The sequence below is a fragment of the Leuciscus leuciscus genome (assembly GCF_965113295.1).
Source record: "Leuciscus leuciscus genome assembly, chromosome: 23".
NCBI lineage: Eukaryota > Metazoa > Chordata > Actinopteri > Cypriniformes > Leuciscidae > Leuciscus > Leuciscus leuciscus.
The window spans coordinates 29,529,116-29,548,094 of record NC_138747.1 but is presented as its reverse complement, the minus strand read 5'-3'; the positions used below and the strand labels follow the sequence as shown (position 1 = coordinate 29,548,094).

Genomic DNA, 18,979 nt, shown 5'->3' with positions numbered 1-18,979 from the left:
TTCCTAATATTTATCCAAAATAAGTCAATATTGAATCAAGATTTAAATCAAATCCCAAGTATTGAATTGAAATCGTTAAATTTGTGTTAAGCAATACAAACAGTAGCCTACCAGTCATTGTACCATGTAATCATTGTAACATGTTGTCACTAAACTTAATAAAATTCAGTTTAGTTACCAAATGTTTTGACAATCACAATTACACCTTGTGATGCAAGTTTTATTTTATTTTTTACATCCCCCCCAAATCCATCTGTTTCTCATGTGCAATTCAAATACCGTGATAATACCGTATACCGTGATAAAAGATCACTCAATTAATCGCAGCTTGAAAATGTGATACCGGCACATGCCTAGAACGCGCACGGAGACAATAGAAAAACATATGGAGGGCATCAGCTTTCGTTTCTGTTCCTGACAGCCGCAAAACCAGTGGCGGCTGGTGATAATAATTTTTTGTGTGTGTTCAAAATTCACTTTATAAAAGGCCCATATTTCTAACTTTCATTCATGGGGATAACATGGATAATGTTACATGGTTTAGTGTAAACTTTTTGCCCATATTTTGTAAAATGTAGTTTTAAAAGTAAAAAATGATAATTTTAGCTACTAGGTGGCTATAGAGCTCCACTATATTCTATTTGACTAACTGAAAGATATCTTTTCACAAGATTTTCCAGTTGGATTCATATCTAAATATTATGAAATCACAATTCTTTGTACTGAAATTTTGTTTTTTCAAATAATGTTACATTATGATTAGAATCAAACCTGAAAAAGATAAAAGTTGAAATTTTAGAGTTTATCATTTATTTCAATCATCTTTTTTTCATATAATTTTACAAAATGTGATCTACACTTCAGTTACTAACTGTAACAGAACAGATATGTACAGTTAGATTATATATTGAGTACAAATACATGACATGAACAATGCAATGAATTGAACAGCATAACAAATAAGCAAATAAAGCCAGCCACCTCCGTTTCTCATAACAAGCGCGGGTGAAGCGCCGGGTGTAGCTTCGTCCTCTGTCACTGGCCTGCTGCTGGATCTGTAAATCGGGTTGGTCCGGTCGGACCCTTTATCCTTTTTTTTCTTCCAGCGAACGCCTTGTGAAAGGTTTTTTTTCTTTTCTTTTTTTGTAAATCAATGACAGAATTTGGTTTAACTTCTGCCATTCTCTCTACGAAAATGATCAGCCTAGCAAGGTTTAGACGGAGTCGGAGTGACGGTGTCGCCCGCGCTGCCGCGCACTCGCACCATGACTCGCACTCGCAGTAGTGGCAAAGAGCGTTGAGTTGAATGGCAGGTGACGAGAACCAATCAGATTGGATAAAATAACATGTATCCAATTCTGATTCGCCAGGGATGCAGCGACCTGCGTCCGGAGGAGAATCTTTAAGAAACCAATTAGAGACCAGCTTCAGGTCACATGCTGCCCGAAAATGTAAGGACTCCATAGACATCCATTTGTCCGGCGTCCCTCTCACATGAAACCGCATGAAACTTTTTTTTATTAAATGCCGAGGCTCTTACTACTTACATTGTATGAGTAAACTATTTTATTTATTTTTTTTATTTCATTTTTATATCATTTTTGTATACATGTATATTTCTGGAATTTTGATGGGGGCGGTGCCCCAGCGCCCTCTATTGACAAGCCGCTACTGCGCAAAACCAAACACTGTGAGTGAGTGTTAGAAATGAGGAATTGTGAGAGAACATTGTGCTTGATGTGTTTTTCATCCGCAAACCTAACTTGGGTCTTTAGCCGACAAAGTTTAAATCCCGCCTGGCTAGTGCGCTTCCCATTCAACCACATGAACGTTTACACTGTAAAGCAATCCGTTCTAATGCGTTTTCGACGACCTCTGGAAGTGGTCGAAAGTGGACGAGCTCAAAACCTTTTAGACCCTGTAAGAATTGAGAAATTAGGAAATGCCGGACAGTCTGGTTGAAGAGCACCCAGACCCTGAGAGGACAAAAGGACCTCTCTGGAAATTACCATTTAAACTCACCATTTGTGAGGCAAAGTCTCACCTCCGAAACATCCTAATCTACATCTCTCTCCCTCTTCCCCACTCCCCCTCTCTCATGCTGAGACCACATGTAAAACACCCAAGAAAATTTATAGTTTAATGTGAATGATTATCACAGAGTATTTTTCATGTTGGGTATCATTTAAAATGTCACAGTGCAACTGGTACAAATGTCTCATTTCCAAATAAGTAAAACACAAGATAATAAGGTTTTTAAGAGTTTAAAGATAACTGACATACAATGGAAGGTGATCTCCTGACAAATGGTCACACACCCCCAAAAGGTGTAACCTCTGAATGCAAATTTCTTTTGTTAGTACATGTTTCCAAGTGAAAAAGGTCCTGACTATAATGAAATGTAGCAAAGGGTTCGGGGCCTTTCTGTATTTCAGATTGGCCCGTGAGGCTGAGAGAGAGATCTTTCTTAATGTTGGGTTTGCATCTTCTCTCTATTCCAGAGCATTTGATGTTTTGTATCGATTATCTTTGAATTGATTCTGAAATTGGCATGATACATTTACCTGACATAATAAATTGTTACATTTGATTATTCTAACTGACTTTGGCATTATTTTCATTGAAGAGTTAAACGGAATAGTCAAACATTCGCTCATAATTAATGATCCACAGATATCATTAAAACCTTTTCATTTATGGAGTCAGATGAAATAACGAGAGAATACATATACAAATGTATTGCGATTAATAAAAAAATACTTTGCTTCGAGAAAAGGACGGTAACACGTAAAGACCTTCCGCGCCGGTCGGATGCCGGTTCTGGGCCGATCGAGCGCGACCTTACAACCCCGTTTACACCTGTATTTAGTGTCGACCACTTGTGATCAAAACGCATCTTAATACCAGGTGTAAACAGGGCCAATGATATCTGGGGAGTTGCACCACATTACATTTTACAAGCTGAACTAACCTGCCTTGTCATAAATAAGTAAATAGCTTAATAAATATACACATTTATGCAAGGTTTGAGGAAACTTTTCTTTTTTGAAGGTTACACCACATGAAGTTTTTTAAATCAGTAAAATCAACTTTTGTTGAAAACTGTATAAAAGTTTTCCCAATCCTTAATATAGAGATTACATTTCTAATAGCTTGGCTCATGCTTTTTAAATGAGATTTTCCCTTTTCTTCATCTTGGGTACTTTTATTTATCATTGACCCAGTTGTTCTTTCTCAGTATTGTCATGCCGCTTCTGAACGTTTGCCTGCTGGTAATGATTATGAGTCAAGACAAGAGTGCTACTGTCTTTACCGTCAACTGCAATATTCTACATTATGCCATATGTGTACATCCTGCAAAAAGCTGATTAAAAGCTCAGGATAACAATGGGAATCTCAAATGATCTCTTTGTGCACTGCCTGAAGAAAGTTTCTCCACAATGCTTGCACCCCCACACATATCTCTCCAGCTCCCAAGGCAAATATGAGATGAATATGTAAAGTGCCGCCTCCATTATTACATTTCTCCTTTTGTTAGTTTTCTCTCTGTTGGGTTTGTAATTACGAGCTCTTGTTGCTGCAGAGAACAAAAGCAGTAAAGCAGGGAGTCATGATCCAGTCAGTGAGTGAACGCTCTGGGGTTTCCAGGAAGAACAGAAGTCCACATCCGTTTGATTACAACTCAGTCCAAGTCCCAGAGTGAAGCTTAGTGAATATATACAGTAAGTCAAGCTCAGATTTTAATATGGATGGGGTGCACAAAGCATCTGAGCGTTACGGGACCCGGGAGCTTTATGTTCAAAGCCCGAGCCCCGTACTGACTTAGCAAGTAATGATATATTTTATTAATGTACTCAACTGGCAGGTTACTAATGGGAACACACCCTGAAGTAATGGTAGATCTGAACTCATGAACAGAAATAAATCTAGAGCTCCACAAAGATCCAAGAGCGACTGGAGATGATCAGGGTTTAGATGTGAATGCACACAGTTAGGCCATCAGGGTTAAACCAAGCAAGTGAAGACACTTTTAGAGCATGACTTACTGACATGAGCATACAGGAGGGCCTACAGTTTATTCCCATGAATCATGAAATCATTTTTCATTTATTGCAAACTATATCAATGTCATCAAAGTGTTTTCAGAGACACACAAACCTTGGATAGAGTGAAATCTTAAAACACTGTGTGTGGACCAGTAGCTACATTTTGCTCTTTTCCTTGGAAAGTAGAGGAATGAAACTTTGAGATGTGGCTTTGTTATTCCGAACGCTTTAATTGGGCAAACACAGTTAAACCGGCTCATACACACAGTATGTTCTGCTCATCCCTACTTTAGATTCTGGGTGGCATAATTATGAAATAATATCTGCATTCAGAAGCGCACTGCCGCACAGATTGACTTCTCGGGTCATACATTCGCCTTCTGGAAAGGTGTTTTCAGCATTTCAAATAAATGTTAATTAAGCTGCTTTCTGAGAAGGTGTTTCTTAGTTTCCTTTATTGATTTATTGTGTTCAGAAAGCACCGGCCTGTTTCAAATGTCACAAATAATGGATCATGGTCCAGATATGCAACCCAATTAATAATTAAACATTTTAATTTCTTAATAGCAAAAATTGTAAACAATTATGCGACACACAGAAAATATGTGTGTGTGTATTATTTTAATATTAAAATATTTTATTTTAAAATGTAATTACAAATAAAATCATGATTATAAAATAAAAATAATAAGTTTAATACATTTTATTAAACTTATTTTTTATGTATATATTTTATTTATAATTTGTTGTCTCAATAGCCCTCTATGTGTTATTAATACTGTCTCGTTCGTATGGTTAGTGCAGTTGAGTAATAATCATGACACTTTCAGTCGTTTATGATTATGAGTGCTCAGTTTGCAGCAGCGAAAACATTTTCACATAAAAAATTCAACCTTTATCTCGCCGGATGGTGTCAACAACAGGAAAGACTGTCCCGTTTGTTTCTCCAGACAAGCCTTTGCTGCTGTTTTGTACAAGGCACTTTTGTAGTAGTACAACGATATAAACCAGGACTCCTGCTGTTCCAGGGGGACGTGAAGACTGAGTAATGAACCAATTAGCAAACACTGGAAGTGTGAGCAAGAACCTGTGGGACCACCGTCCAAACAGATGAGATGAAATGGCATTCTCTTACACATTAAGTGTGAGTTAAAAGCCACCTAGGATGGCTTCAGGGAGAGTAAATCATGGGTTAATTTTCATTTTTGGGTGAACTATCCCGTTAAGGTTTAGGATGGGTATCTGGATGGTTAACCACAGGTTCTCCCAGGGACATTTTACCTGTTATACACCCATAGCGCCTTTCTATGGTGACGATGTGTGAAAGTAGAAATAAATTTGACTTGCCCAACCTCGTTCAGGTGTGATGTTGTTGTAGACAAAATTGGTCAATTGTGTTTTGAGAAACCAATTGTTTTGGTGATTTTGTTGTCTTCCACTGGCACAACAATAAGCAGGATGTCCGTCAAAGTAACTTTGTTTTATGGAGATGTTATCGTGGACAGCAGGATGTTTACTGGCAGTGCTCATGTGGAGCCATTATGGTTTTCAGCTAGAGAAAAACATGTCTGGTAAAATGGTTTTCAGTTGTGAACACATGGCTAAAGCGCTAACACAGACTGCCTGCATCTGTCTCTATTGCAAATGAAGAATCCTGAAGGAGAACTTAGCCATATGGACAACATCAGTGCTAATGAAGCTGTTATGCATTTCAGGGACTGTGTTTGTGATTTCTGTATTAATGAGAGTCTGAGAATCTGAATGTAGGGATGTGCATGTGATGGATCTCCTAAAGCCAAAATCCACAGCCGCCTTCTGAATGCTGTAGTTGCCAAACGCGTTCAGCTGCTCAGAGCCAGATTTATTCACAGGCTATAAATTTTACATGCGTGCCTATAAATATCACATGACTAACAATTATCTCAGAACTGCCCACAGAATGGTGGTAAAAATGCTCTTAATAATGGTAAAGCCTTTATTAGAGATGCACCAATCATGATTTTTCATGGCAGATTAAATTTTTTTTACAAGCAAACTGGCCGATTCCGATTGCAATTTTTCCCCCTTTTTTCTTTCCCCCCCTTTTTCACACAAATTACATTTTGGGAAACGGTCAAAAAACACTTTCATTTTCTCATAATATTCACTGCCATTTCTGCTCTTTTCTCAGAGTGTCTGAAATGGTTTGATCAAGGATTTAGTCTTTCTAAACCCCGCCTTTCTGAGTGCCTGCTCTGATTGGTCTTACGGACCAGTCTGTTGTGATTGGTCTACAGTACTCTGCTCTGATTGGTCTTACGGACCAGTCTGTTGTGATTGGTCTACAGTACTCTGCTCTGATTGGTCTTACGGACCAGTCTGTTGTGATTGGTCTACAGTACTCTGCTCTGATTGGTCTTACGGACCAGTCCGTTGTGATTGGTCTACTCTGCTCTGATTGGTCTTACGGACCAGTCCGTTGTGATTGGTCTACTCTGCTCTGATTGGTCTTACGGACCAGTCTGTTGTGATTGGTCTACTCTTCTCTGATTGGTCAGATGGCCCAGTCTGTTGTGATTGGTCTACTCTGCTCTGATTGGTCTTACGGACCAGTCTGTTGTGATTGGTCTACTCTGCTCTGATTGGTCAGACGGACCAGTCTGTTGTAATTGGTCTACTCTGCTCTGAATGGTCAGATGGCCCAGTCTGTTGTGATTGGTCTACTCTGCTCTGATTGGTCAGACGGACCAGTCTGTTGTAATTGGTCTACTCTGCTCTGATTGGTCAGATGGCCCAGTCTGTTGTGATTGGTCTACTCTGCTCTGATTTGTCAGATGGTCCAGTCTGTTGTAATTGGTCTACTCTGCTCTGATTGGTCAGATGGTCCAATCTGTTGTGATTGGTCTACTCTGCTCTGATTGGTCTGAATTGGATCTGAATTTCAGCTCTGGATCTTCCTCAGCACTTGATACACAGTGATACGAACAGTAGCGATGGTGTTGGTTTTACTGTATCAATCTCATCCTTTGGCAAAAGAAAACAGCGTCTTCTCAATATGAACAACATGAACCAAACTCTTACAGTCTCACATACAACTACAGTGTTCTTTTATGATCATGATGTGAAATTTGTTGCCAATGGTGAAAATTTTTGTTCAATTGCATAAAACCATCTTAAAGTTCATTCACTTACTCTGGGAGATCCCACGCCTGAAACTAGCATAGAAAACGACTCCTGACTAATAGATCCTTTTGACCTCGACTTCCTTATTGTGTTTTTATTTAATTACTGCTGTTGTGTAATCACTTTGGGTTCAACATCTAATGGTTTGATGTCATCGTTGTTTTGTCTATTTCAGGGGCATCCTGGGAAAGAACTGCGGTATTATCATCTTATCTGCTGAAGAACTGGGGAACTGCAGGGTGAGTCTGTCAGTCCACAGTGTGTCTTTAGATGTGCGTGTAGAGTTGCGTTCATTGTTTTCTCTCTTCAAGGTCAGGCAGAAATGTGTTTTAAGCAGATGCCTGCAATTTACTCTGTGACCTTCAATTAAAAACACTCGGTCTCATTTAAGTGCTGCTTTGCAGATAGAAAGCAAGTTCCCAGTTTATGAATTCATCCGTGCAAGACAAAATCATAGCGACTCTTGTCTCGACTGTGAGGGTCTTTAAAATAGAAAAATAAGATTTCATTTAAACGGTCATGAAGGCATGTGAGGATTTGTCAGCATAGAGTCGAATTAACTGTAAGGGAAAGAAACCACTAGATGTGTTGTTGTACAAGAGGCACGTCAGGTCAATGTGGCGGCACAGATGGAAAGAGACAGGTAACTGTTGTATCCAAAAAAAAAAAAAAGTCCACATCATCATTGCTCAACAATAATAAACAGACCTTATTATGGCAGAGGCTGCCAATTTACAGCATCACCCTCATTTGAAAAGGTCAATTCAGTCATAGTTATAAGAGCATGTTGTCAGCAAGTATGCCATGCAAGACTATAATACTACTACCGAATGGCATTAGAGCTAAGTGTTTAATAACGTTGTTAATAGTTGTTACACAATTAAAAGCAAAGTGAACCTCGTGGAAGGGTAATGATGGGTGAAACTCAGAGACAAGGGAGAGCAGAATCCAAATGCAGAAGGTTTAACTATTAATAACAAAACAAAACAAAACAAAACAGGGGAACAGAAGTGAACACACCAACAAGACCTGAGAAAGAACTCAGGAAACACTGGGGTTTAAATACACAAAGGCTAACAATATAAAGAGACACACCTAGGAAAAGTCAGAATTGTAATATAAACTCGCAATTCTTTGAAGTTTGAGTTTGAAGTCTTTTTTGGACTCTCAATGGCAAGTTTATAGCTCACAATTGTGAGTTTATAACATGCAATTGCAACTTTATATCACGCAATTCTGAGAAATACAGTCAGAATTGTGAGATTTAAACTCGCAATTGTTAAATAAAAAGTGGTAATAATCTTTTAAAATGTTTTATTCTGTGGTGGAAACAAACTTCCATAGACAATTAACCGATGAACATGCAAAAATGAACTAAAATCTCAAATATTTCATGTCAAAGGGGTTCGGTTGAAAAAGTTTGCCGTTTTACCTCAGCTTGTGATTTTAGACACAAGGCATAGTGTCAAAAAGAGAGAATGTATTTCACCTCCATTAACAGATGCGTTTGAGGCGGAAGCATCCAGCGATATGTCTGCGGGTTCATTGTGAAGCACCTTCATTACAATTTCAAAAGGATTTTATACTGCTTCCCTGCTCTCTGGATCAATGGCAGAGTTCATTTGTAGTTCTTTTTGCCCCGCTGTCCATATTTTACACACCAAAAGCTTTAATTTGAGCTCAAGGTATTGTGAATGCGATGGGATGGACTCTTATAATGCACCCATCCCAGATCCCTCCTCTGGGCTTTAAGTCACATGCCCGCCAAGAGCCCTGAAATAAGGATCCAGCTCAATAAAGGCTTTGCCCACCTTCATTACAGTGTGAAGAAGTATAATAATGGAGGTTTTAATTTGGACACTCCATCTGAGAACATAAACATTGATTAGAGGAAAAACCGATAGAAAGGGCTCATAAAAACTCCTCTTTGCCCCATGGATTCAGATTTCTGTGCCAATGGACAAATGTGTTGTGGTTCAGTGTTAAAAAGTTTTTCAGTCCTAGTTTAATCTGCAGAGACAGCTCTAAGTAAGCTATTCATAGGTTGATATCCAAGTGTAAACATTATGTAAGATGTAACTCAGGTCTGTGTTTTGCATAATGTTCTGAGCGTGAGAGGAGGGAAAACCTTGAGCCATCAGCGTATAGGAAAATCAATCCTAAATTCTTTACTAATGATTCTTGCTAATTCCTGCTGTAGGCTGACAAGAAACTTTAAACAGAGCAAACCCACAAAAACTTGAATTCGGTCCAGCGCGATGAGTTTAATGTGCTGGGAAGCTACTTTGACACTGTAGTTGGCCAAGTTACAATCAATTTGAAGTACTTTAAATACTGTCAAATTGCTCTAAAATGTAGTTACTGTAGCTATGAATTCAAATAACATAAAAGTAGCTACTGTACACTGAAGTTAATTAAGGAGTTAATTATTTTAAATAAGGGTGCTTTCACACCTACCTCATTTATTTCGGTTGAATCGCACTAGAGTTCGTTTTCCCCATTGGTGCGGTTCGTTTGGGTAGATGAGAATGCGAATAAAAATATATTTTATAGTATAGACAAACTATATAGTATAACAGGGTTTCTCAAACTCGGTCCTGGAGGGCCACTGTCCTGCACAGTTTAGCTCCAACCCTGATCAAACACACCTGATCAAGCTAATCAATGTCTTCAGGATCACTAGAAACTCACAGCTAGGTGTGTTTGATCAGGGTTGGAGCTAAACTGTGCAGGACAGTGGCCCTCCAGGACCGAGTTTGAGAAACCCTGTAATAAAATATGACCAGGGATACATTCAGCCCACGCAGTCGTCTCTCCATAGTAAACAGCGGCGTGTTGTCTGCCGGATTTTCCACATCTTTGTTTACTTCCGGGAGTTCAGTTGGAATTTTCTCGCACGTTAATTCTGACCAATCGAAGTCCAGTTATGGAAGTGCGTTCAAGACACATCTGGCCAACGAGTGATGTGGATGTTGACACGTGACTGCATTTTGGTTCGTTTTATCAACTCATAAACTGATCCGAACCAGAGCGATCAGTGTGGTGTGAAAAGGAACCAAAACGCCTGACACATGCTACAAAGTATCATTTTTCGCCCTTGGTCCGGACCAAATGAACCGAACTACAGATGTGAAAGCACCCTAAATTAACACGTTATAATTGTCGGCTACATACGCAATTGAGTCTGTCTCATTTCAGAAAAGTACCCATTATATTGCAAAGAAAGAAATTACAGGAATTTACGCCTCATAAGGAATAATTTTTGTTTTAATTTAGTACATGCAGGTGTGCTTGTGCTATTGCTAGCTAGCAGTTAACCCTAAGAGATCTGAGTTAATCTAAAGATTCAGATTTTAATGGTTTTACGCAATTCAGCTAAGGTTCAGCTACACAAAGTATTTAAGTGGATTTATATTTTAATTTAATATCAAGGAATCTTCGTAACGCTTAGATCCACAGAAGACAAAGATGATTATAAAAGAACATAAGATTCATTATGAACTCAGAATAACAAGCCAACAAACGAAACAAAGACCATAACACAGGGAGGAACTTAATACACAGAGATGATTAACTAAAAGACGAACAGCTGTGATGATTTGGGTCCATGGTGAATGATATAGTGGCGGGAAAACAAAGACAAAGAAACACGTTATTAATGAAAACGAACCAGAGGAACTAAGAAGGAACATAACGTCAACGTGACAATATTCTCTTTATGTGGACTCAAATGGAATAAGTTCACAGTACTCATATTTATTGGTTTTTAAACTTAAATGGTTTAAGGCAGTGGGTTTCCTCAAACGGTTTGAGTTTGACCTTCATCATTTACATTAGATCATTTACTCATCCTCATGTTGTTCCAAACCTTTAAGACTTTCTTCTGCAGAGCTCAAAATAAGCTATTTTGATTGGGAACCAAGTGACATTGGAACCCATTGACTGACTTCATTTAGGTTTATGTGTCTTCTGATGGTCTGAAATTGAACACTGTGTCCAGGTTCAAGGGCCCATGTTTGTCTTTCAGAGAAAAGAAATTGGATACAGGCAATATTGGTAATATTGATCTTCTTTTAACACCCTCAGGCAAATTGGCATTGTCTTAGTCTGTCTATATTGAGAATTCAGCATATAAAAGCACCGAAGCCCAACGATGATTGACAAAATGATCCGATAACCTCTTTTTCAGACTGACCCCTGAAAGCCCCGGCCGAGAGTCGATAGCTGACTTCACACGTACATCATTTGCTTCTGAACTATCTTCACTTTCACACCAAATTGACTCATTGCTGCTCTACATTTTGCTGCTTCTCAAGAGATTAATTTTGAGCCAGAAAAAACTCTTCTTTTGGAGATGTTATTCAGGCACACATCCCAGTTCTTGTATCTGCTCGTCAAAAATGTAGACACTTGGTTTGTACATTGAAAGCTCATGTTTTACAAACACAAATACATCTTCCCCACTCTAAATCAGCCTTAGTGTTTCTTGACCAAACAATTAGATTTCAGGGTTGTGACTTGAACAAAATTTTCTTTTTTTTTTAAGGTAGTGTATTAAAATGTCCATGAACTCTTCCTGTAGTTGGATTTCTATACTTGCCATTTTAGGTAAATATTCATTATTAAATGTATTTACTACATTAAGTTCCATCCAATATTTTTCATAGTGTTTTTAACTATTGATTTAATTTTTTATTAATCACAAAAATTTGTATAATAATTTGTTTTTGTTGTTAATAAATAGGGATGGATACCGAAACCCGGCTCCAATAGGGAATCGGTTCCGACGTAAACGGTAGTAACGAGACCGAATAAGAACGAAACTTTCGGTGCCTGATTTCGGTGCCTGACTTTTTTTTACCGCCCCCTATAAAACATCTCGCGGCACGAATGTTCCAGTAATAAAACATCTCCAGTTAACCAGCAGAGCATTCATTTCGTTCGTTCGTTTGTTAAATAAGAGACGATCTAGCGCTGAAATGTGTTTTTTAAATCAAGTGATCAAAGTGCTCGTTGCCGCTGCGATCAGTGGCGCGGATACAGTGTTTTCTTTTTTGGCTCGCGCACACCGCACTGTCTTCACTCGGACGCGCGCTTCAATACGTTGCGGAGACTCTCTATTCGTTCCGGGAAATCACGAAATGCGTCTCCCTGCTTGATATACAACCACTGATAAGCATAATCGGTTTAAAAAATAAAATAAAATAAAAACTACTAATGCGGATTAGAACCCAAAACCTCTGACACGCTTGACTAAAGTTCAAGTTCAGCTGCCAGTGTCGTGGTGGACATGGAAGTCTAGTATTTTAATGCCAACTGCAAATCTTGCATATCAAGTATTAAGTAGGCTATATCAAGTATATTTATATGAGGCTATACTGTGTGTGTTAAATATTTCTGCTCAGTGTCAGATATTTCTCTGTTTTAAAGTAAAAGTCATAATATGAGAAGACAAAATTTTGATCTTAACTTAAGTGTTTTAGGCTACATCAGTAGCCTATTAAACGGCACAATTTTTCATTTAATCAGAAAATCTTTAAAGATTTAAGTTAATATTGTGTCCAGTTTGGACACACACACACACACACACACACACACACACACACACACACACACACACACACACAGGTATTATTTTTTTTTATAAAGTGTGTGTGCTTTCGTTTTCTTAAGTACCGGTACAAGAACCGTTTAAGCACCGGAACCGTTTAAAAAATACCGAGTAGGTACTGGTATCGGATAAAACCAAACCAATACCCAACCCTATTAATAAATGATAAACCATAAACAGTAGTGTCACAAACTGCGCCAAGACTTGAAGGTGAGATCCAAATGCAGCTTTTATTATGGGCAATCCAAAGGCATAATCCAAAGTAAAGGCAATGGGTCAAAACACAGGTAGGCAGTCCAAACAAACAAACAAACAAACAAAACAAGCAGAGGCAAGAGAGTAATCCACAGAACAGGCAAGAAATCCAAAAACCAAGAGACAGGAAACCAGGGGAAATGCTCAGAGATGCAGTGTGACACAAACAAAACTTCGCAGTGAGTGAATGAGTGAACATGGAATAAATAGGCTGAAACTAACAGGGTAATGAGATACAGGTGAATGCAATCAATGATGATGAGTCCGGGCAGTGAGTTCTGGGAAATGTAGTTTTGTGAGAGTGACAATAGTCTGGTGTGGAGTGCCCTCTGGTGGCTCTCAAGGGCACTCCAGCTGGTGACTGTTACAAGTAGTCTGATCATGTATATTTTAGGCCAATGAATTACTAAGAATGATAATTTCAGATATGTTAAATAGCTAAAACTGTGTGTTTTATTCTCAGAAAAAAAATCTATTTATTGATAAAAATGCCATTGCCATTACATATATATATATATATATATATATATATATATATATACACACACACACACACACACACACACATATATATATATATATGTATACATACACACACACATATATATATATATATATATATATATTTTTTTTTTTTTCAAACTTTTATGTTAGATGCGATTAATAGAGATTAATCGATTTGACAGCACTAGTTTAAATATATTACGTGGTTAATATTATGATTGCGGACTTGCGGTTAATCATGATTATTTTCACCTGACATGATTCAATTGTTGAAATAAATTTGCAACATTACTACATTTATAAGGGAGGAATTTTTGGGGGAAAATTACCTTACTGTGACGATGGTGAGACTAGAGACTATGGAGAGCTGGATCCAAGTACAGATGATGATTTATTGGGGGGAAAAATTACAAACAAACCTCAGAAAATTAAGAATATAATACAAAAAACTCTGGAACTCGAAACACCAAGAACAAAACTAAGCATGCCAGCGATGGACAAAACCTGACAAAGATACTGAAAGCGCATGTGTTTTAATGCACACAGATGCAAACCCTCGGGAGCTGGCCATGGGAACGGGAAACGGAAAACAAGTACTAAAGTCCAAAGCCAGAAACACATTACAATAATGAAAATACAACACTGACTACATTTAAATACAGGTTTACTTGCAGCATAATCATTTTAACACACAATGTTTTGATAAAACCAGGTCACCACTTGGTATCTAATGTTAAATCTGGGTCCTGAAGCAGAAGCCGTTGAGAAGAGTCACTGAGAATCTGCCGTCTGATGTGATCAGAATATGTTATAGCTGGCAGAGAGAGAATGACATGCTTTCTTCCCCTTTATAGCTCTCACATCCAGGAACGTAGAATGTATTTATGAGGCTTTGGGGGCATGGAGGGGCATTATTTTTATCTGTGAAGGAGAGTGTGGGTGGAGATTGCATGTCAATCCATGTGCATTCTGAACTTTCCACCCTCTTATAATGTGCCCTATTTAGGGTGTCTGCGCTTCAGGCAGATATTCATACCGCCTCATTACAGCGGACGTCACTGATGATTTATAGTGAGAAGAACCCTAACATCGTGTGCTAAGCAGACGAGATGCGATAAGATTCCACCGACAAATAATTTGTCTGTCCACACTAGATGCGAGATGCGTCAAGATCAATCAAAACCCACAGCCAATCAGAACAGTGTGTGGGCGGAGTCTCGCGGCGAGTGCAAAAACTCTGATTAACATGGAAAAGAGGCATTTTATCGCGTGTCGCGGTGTGTGTAGTTACAGTAGGACACAGTGTACTGTTTATGTGCTTTATTTAATGTTAAAAGCCTGTAATGTGACTTTGAATATCATTTAGTGCTCCAGCTTTGTAGCTGTAAAAGCAACAATGGATAATTCACCTCAGATCTTGAAATTAAACAAATGGAAACAAGAACGTTCAAACTCTGAAAAAACAAGTGTATTCTTTGACAAAGATTGTTTTAGTAACTCAGTAGCCTATGTATTTTTAATAATGTTTAAATGGTGTAATATTTGTGAATTTGATTATCTTGCTACTTATCCATTTTCTTGCGAGTGCCATCAAGATTACTCTCTGGCGCTCGCCGTGAGACTCCGCCCACACGCTGCTCTGATTGGCTGTGGGTTTTGATTGATTTTACGCATCTCGCAGTCGCGTCGCGTCTGGTGTGGACAGACAAATTATTTGTCGCTGGAATCTATCGCGTCTGGTTAGGACATGGTGTAAAGCTGTTTTTAAAGTGTTATACAGCTGGCAGATTCCTGAAGGTTGTCATGTGAAAAGGCACCACGGCATCATTTGCCACTGGGCTTTTTATGGGAGGGTGATAGAGGGGATGTGATAGCTCTCATCTGTAATGCCACGCTATCTGAACGAGGTTTGGGCTGTTGGAACAAGGGCGGGTGACTCTGCGGGACATGAACGAGCTCTTAGAGGGAAGAAGGCTCTCAGAATATGTTATAGCAGTCCAGGAATTGGCCTTTAAAGTTTAATTGCTCTGGAAGCAGAGCGTCTTCATGTTTAATACACGTGAATCTTCACTCATCAGCAGTAAATGTCTATTAGCATGTCATCAGAGCTTACAACAACAAAGACTGTTTACTGAGAGCGATCTAGTGCTCTGACACAAGAGCTGTGCAGATAACAGGACCGTTTCGGGATTAGCCACGAGTCCGGCCCGGCAATCGCGCACACAAGAGCACGTAGTCTGAAACACACACTGGACTCTTAACAACTCCATTTTTGTAATCCACTTGAAAACATGTTGCCTGACTGCTAAGATAGTCTGAATCAGACCTGTGGTGTGTACTTGTTTTATTCAAATACTGTATGAAAGCAGAATGAACCCATTCATCCTCATCAAAGCTGCATTTATTTGATCAAAAATACAGTAAAAATTACAATTTAAAATTACTGTTTTCTATTGTAATATATTTTAAAATAAATTTAAAATAATTTATTCATGTGATGAATTTTCAGCATCATTACTCCAGTATTCAGTGTCACATGATCCTTCAGAAATCATTCTATTATGATGATTTGCTTTATATATATATATATATATATATATATATATATATATATATATATTAGGGCTGGGGGAATTAACGCGTTAATCTTTGCGATTAATTTGAAATGTTTAACGCGTTAAAAAAAAAAAACGCAATTGACGCAGCACTTTTTTTTTTTGCCTCGTTTTAATGATTTCCTGTTGCGTCTGCTTTTAAAAAGGCCGAAATATGCCGTCCCGCCCCTCCATGTTCGGCGGTCAGGTTTCATTCTCGGGCAGCTTTCATGAGCGGGTCTTTTCCGCTCGGTATGTGCGTCGCGCTCTGTGCTCCGCACGCGCGCGTGAGTGTGTGTGTGTGTGTGTGTGTGTGTGTGTGTGTGTGTGTGTGTGTGTGTGTGTGTGTGTGTGTGTGTCGGTCGGTCGGCGCGCACTGTGCTCCGCGCGCGCGCGTGTGTGTGTGTGTCGGCTCGCTCTGTCGTTAATGGCCCAGCAGCGGCGAGCTCTCCGTTCCATGTGTGTGTGTGTGTGTGTGTGTGTGTGTGTGTGTGTGTGTGTCGGCGGCTCTGTCGTTAACGGCCCAAAGGCTTCAATCATGTACTAAGCACTGGAAAAGTAAAGTCCACTCAAGTAACGTGAAATTTCTCTGTTGACTTCTGTTTGCTGAGCTGGTATAGCCATGCTGGGCAACAATGGTAAAATGACCTGCTCTGATCACATGCTCTGGTAATAATAGCTTTGTAGGACTATATTTTGTTTTAATAATTAATAAAATAATAATAATAATAATAATCTGTTAAATTGATTATGTTGATTGATTATTGAAAAAGAATAATATATTGATATATTGATGTTTAATATTTTAATATAGGGCTATTTTCTGTTCCCTTTTTTTCCTGTGTTGTTTAATTAGGTGATTCTAAGTTTAAATATTGATGATTACAAGCTTGGGGGAAGCGCAATTAATTGCAATTAATTACAGAAATTGTGCAATTAATTAGTTAATTTTTTTTAATCGATTCCCAGCCCTAATATATATATATATATAAATTATGAAAAAAGTATGTAAAAATTTAATATATATATATTACATTTTTACATACTTTTTTTCAGGACCCTGAATAAAAAGTTTCAAAGAACAGCATTTATTAGAAAACACATACAAATCACACTAACATTAACCTATTGTTTATGTACTACTGATTCTACTGAGGTGCTTACACACACACACATCCACTTTTGCTAGTTTAACGACGGGAAAAATGGTCTGCGCTCCCGGCGCATGGTCTAAAAGGGTTGTCCATACCCTATTGATCAAACAGCAATGATTTCAACACAGAGGTGTCAACATAACGTAAAACTTGCTTGGGTGAATTTTACCACCAACAATCAAAGGAAAACACAATCACCTTTCTTGTAGATTTAGGAGTGTTTGGACCAGCCATTGTAACAGGAGAGTTGCAGAATGACATCTGTGTTCAACAGTGTATCCTCTAAACCTTTTTTAAATAGCAAATTCAGGATTCAACAAATATCATATAAATGCCAATCTGTGGATGAGGCATAACCCTCATAAATATCCTAGAGATATATCCCATATCTCATTCAAAGCCACTGACCTGTCAACCAGGGGTGAGATATAACCCCAATTAAACATATTTGACAATAACTGACCAGTCAGTTTGAGTGACACATGGACATAAATTATGGACACAACTTAGAGTCATAAATCTCCATAAGGTGTAAGATATTCTACTGACCAATATGCTCAATGAAGACCAAGGGCCCTATTTTAACGATTTAAGCGCATGATCTAAAGCGCACAGCACAAGTTCACTTACGGTCGTGTCCGAATCCACTTTTGACGGGAAAAATGGTCGGTGCTCCCGGCGCATGGTCTAAAAGGGTTGTCCATATTCTCATAATGAGTAATGGGTGTGTTTTTGGATTTACGTGCGTTAAACCAATCAGAGTCTTATCTCCCATTCCCTTTAAATGCCAGTTGCGCTCGCGCCATGGCGGATTCGCTGTTTACATGACGGAATTTGATAGTGGAAAGACGCGTCTCCAGAGCGCAAACGGATCTGCTCGTGTGTGAGGTAAAAGTGTGCAACCAGACCATCTACGAGACAAGCCGGATTCCACCATATCTTTATGTACACAATAATAATCTTTTACATTTGTTATCCTTTTATTTTAAATATTTGGCATGTTTGTGTGCTGCTGTGCGTCCCTGTGTGTGTAATAAGCAGAGTGTGTGTGTAATAAGCAGAGTGTGTGTGTAATAAGCAGAGTGTGTGTGTAATAAGCAGAGTGTGTGTGTAATAAGCAGGGTGTACGCATGTTGTGGTCAGTGTACTGAAACTAGCAATAAACACTTGCGTTGCGCTTGGCGCTGCATTGTGCCGGGTGTGAGATAGGGCCCCATGAGTCAAAGTTTAAGTTGAATCAGTTGTTTACTGAAGACCAAGTTCTCCACACTTCCAAAGACTGTAGAAATAAGAGGACCCAGACTCAAACTAACTGAGGATACAGAAACACTAGTACTGTAAGGTCTAGCTTTGTTCCCTGTTACTTCTGTTTGGTGAGTTTTCTGTTAATGTTTAAGTTAATAGTTTCATGCCAAGCATGTCTTTGTTTATTTTGAGTTTGTTCATGTTTGTATTTAAATAAAACACTGTATGTGGGTTCTTCATTGCCATCACTGGAATCATTATAAGTACTTCACTGAGCGCTGTTTCTCTCGAGTCCACTTACTGAAGAATCCCAGTAGTGTTTCTGTTCTTTGGCTCATTTGTGTGTGTGTACCGAAGCTCAGATAATATGGTAGAAGTCTCTTGCTCAGTTCTGGAAGCCAATCAACA

General features: G+C 38.7%; 1 protein-coding gene and 1 long non-coding RNA gene across 4 annotated transcripts in view; one reads left to right on the top strand and one right to left on the bottom strand.

Annotated features, from left to right (window-relative positions):
* cpne5b (copine Vb) overlaps window positions 1-18,979 on the top strand; it is a 191,653-nt gene that overhangs the window by 105,995 nt on the left and 66,679 nt on the right. For all 3 annotated transcript variants that reach the window (XM_082156456.1, XM_082156457.1, XM_082156458.1), the window contains one exon: window positions 7,384-7,447. In XM_082156456.1, coding sequence (XP_082012582.1) covers window positions 7,384-7,447 — 64 coding nt within the window. The remainder of the gene's footprint in view (window positions 1-7,383; window positions 7,448-18,979) is intronic.
* Window positions 714-1,331, bottom strand: LOC309488395. Its single transcript, XR_014202115.1, has 2 exons — window positions 1,192-1,331; window positions 714-1,113 (listed from the first exon to the last, which is right to left on the bottom strand). It is a non-coding gene; the product is annotated as an uncharacterized lncRNA (long non-coding RNA).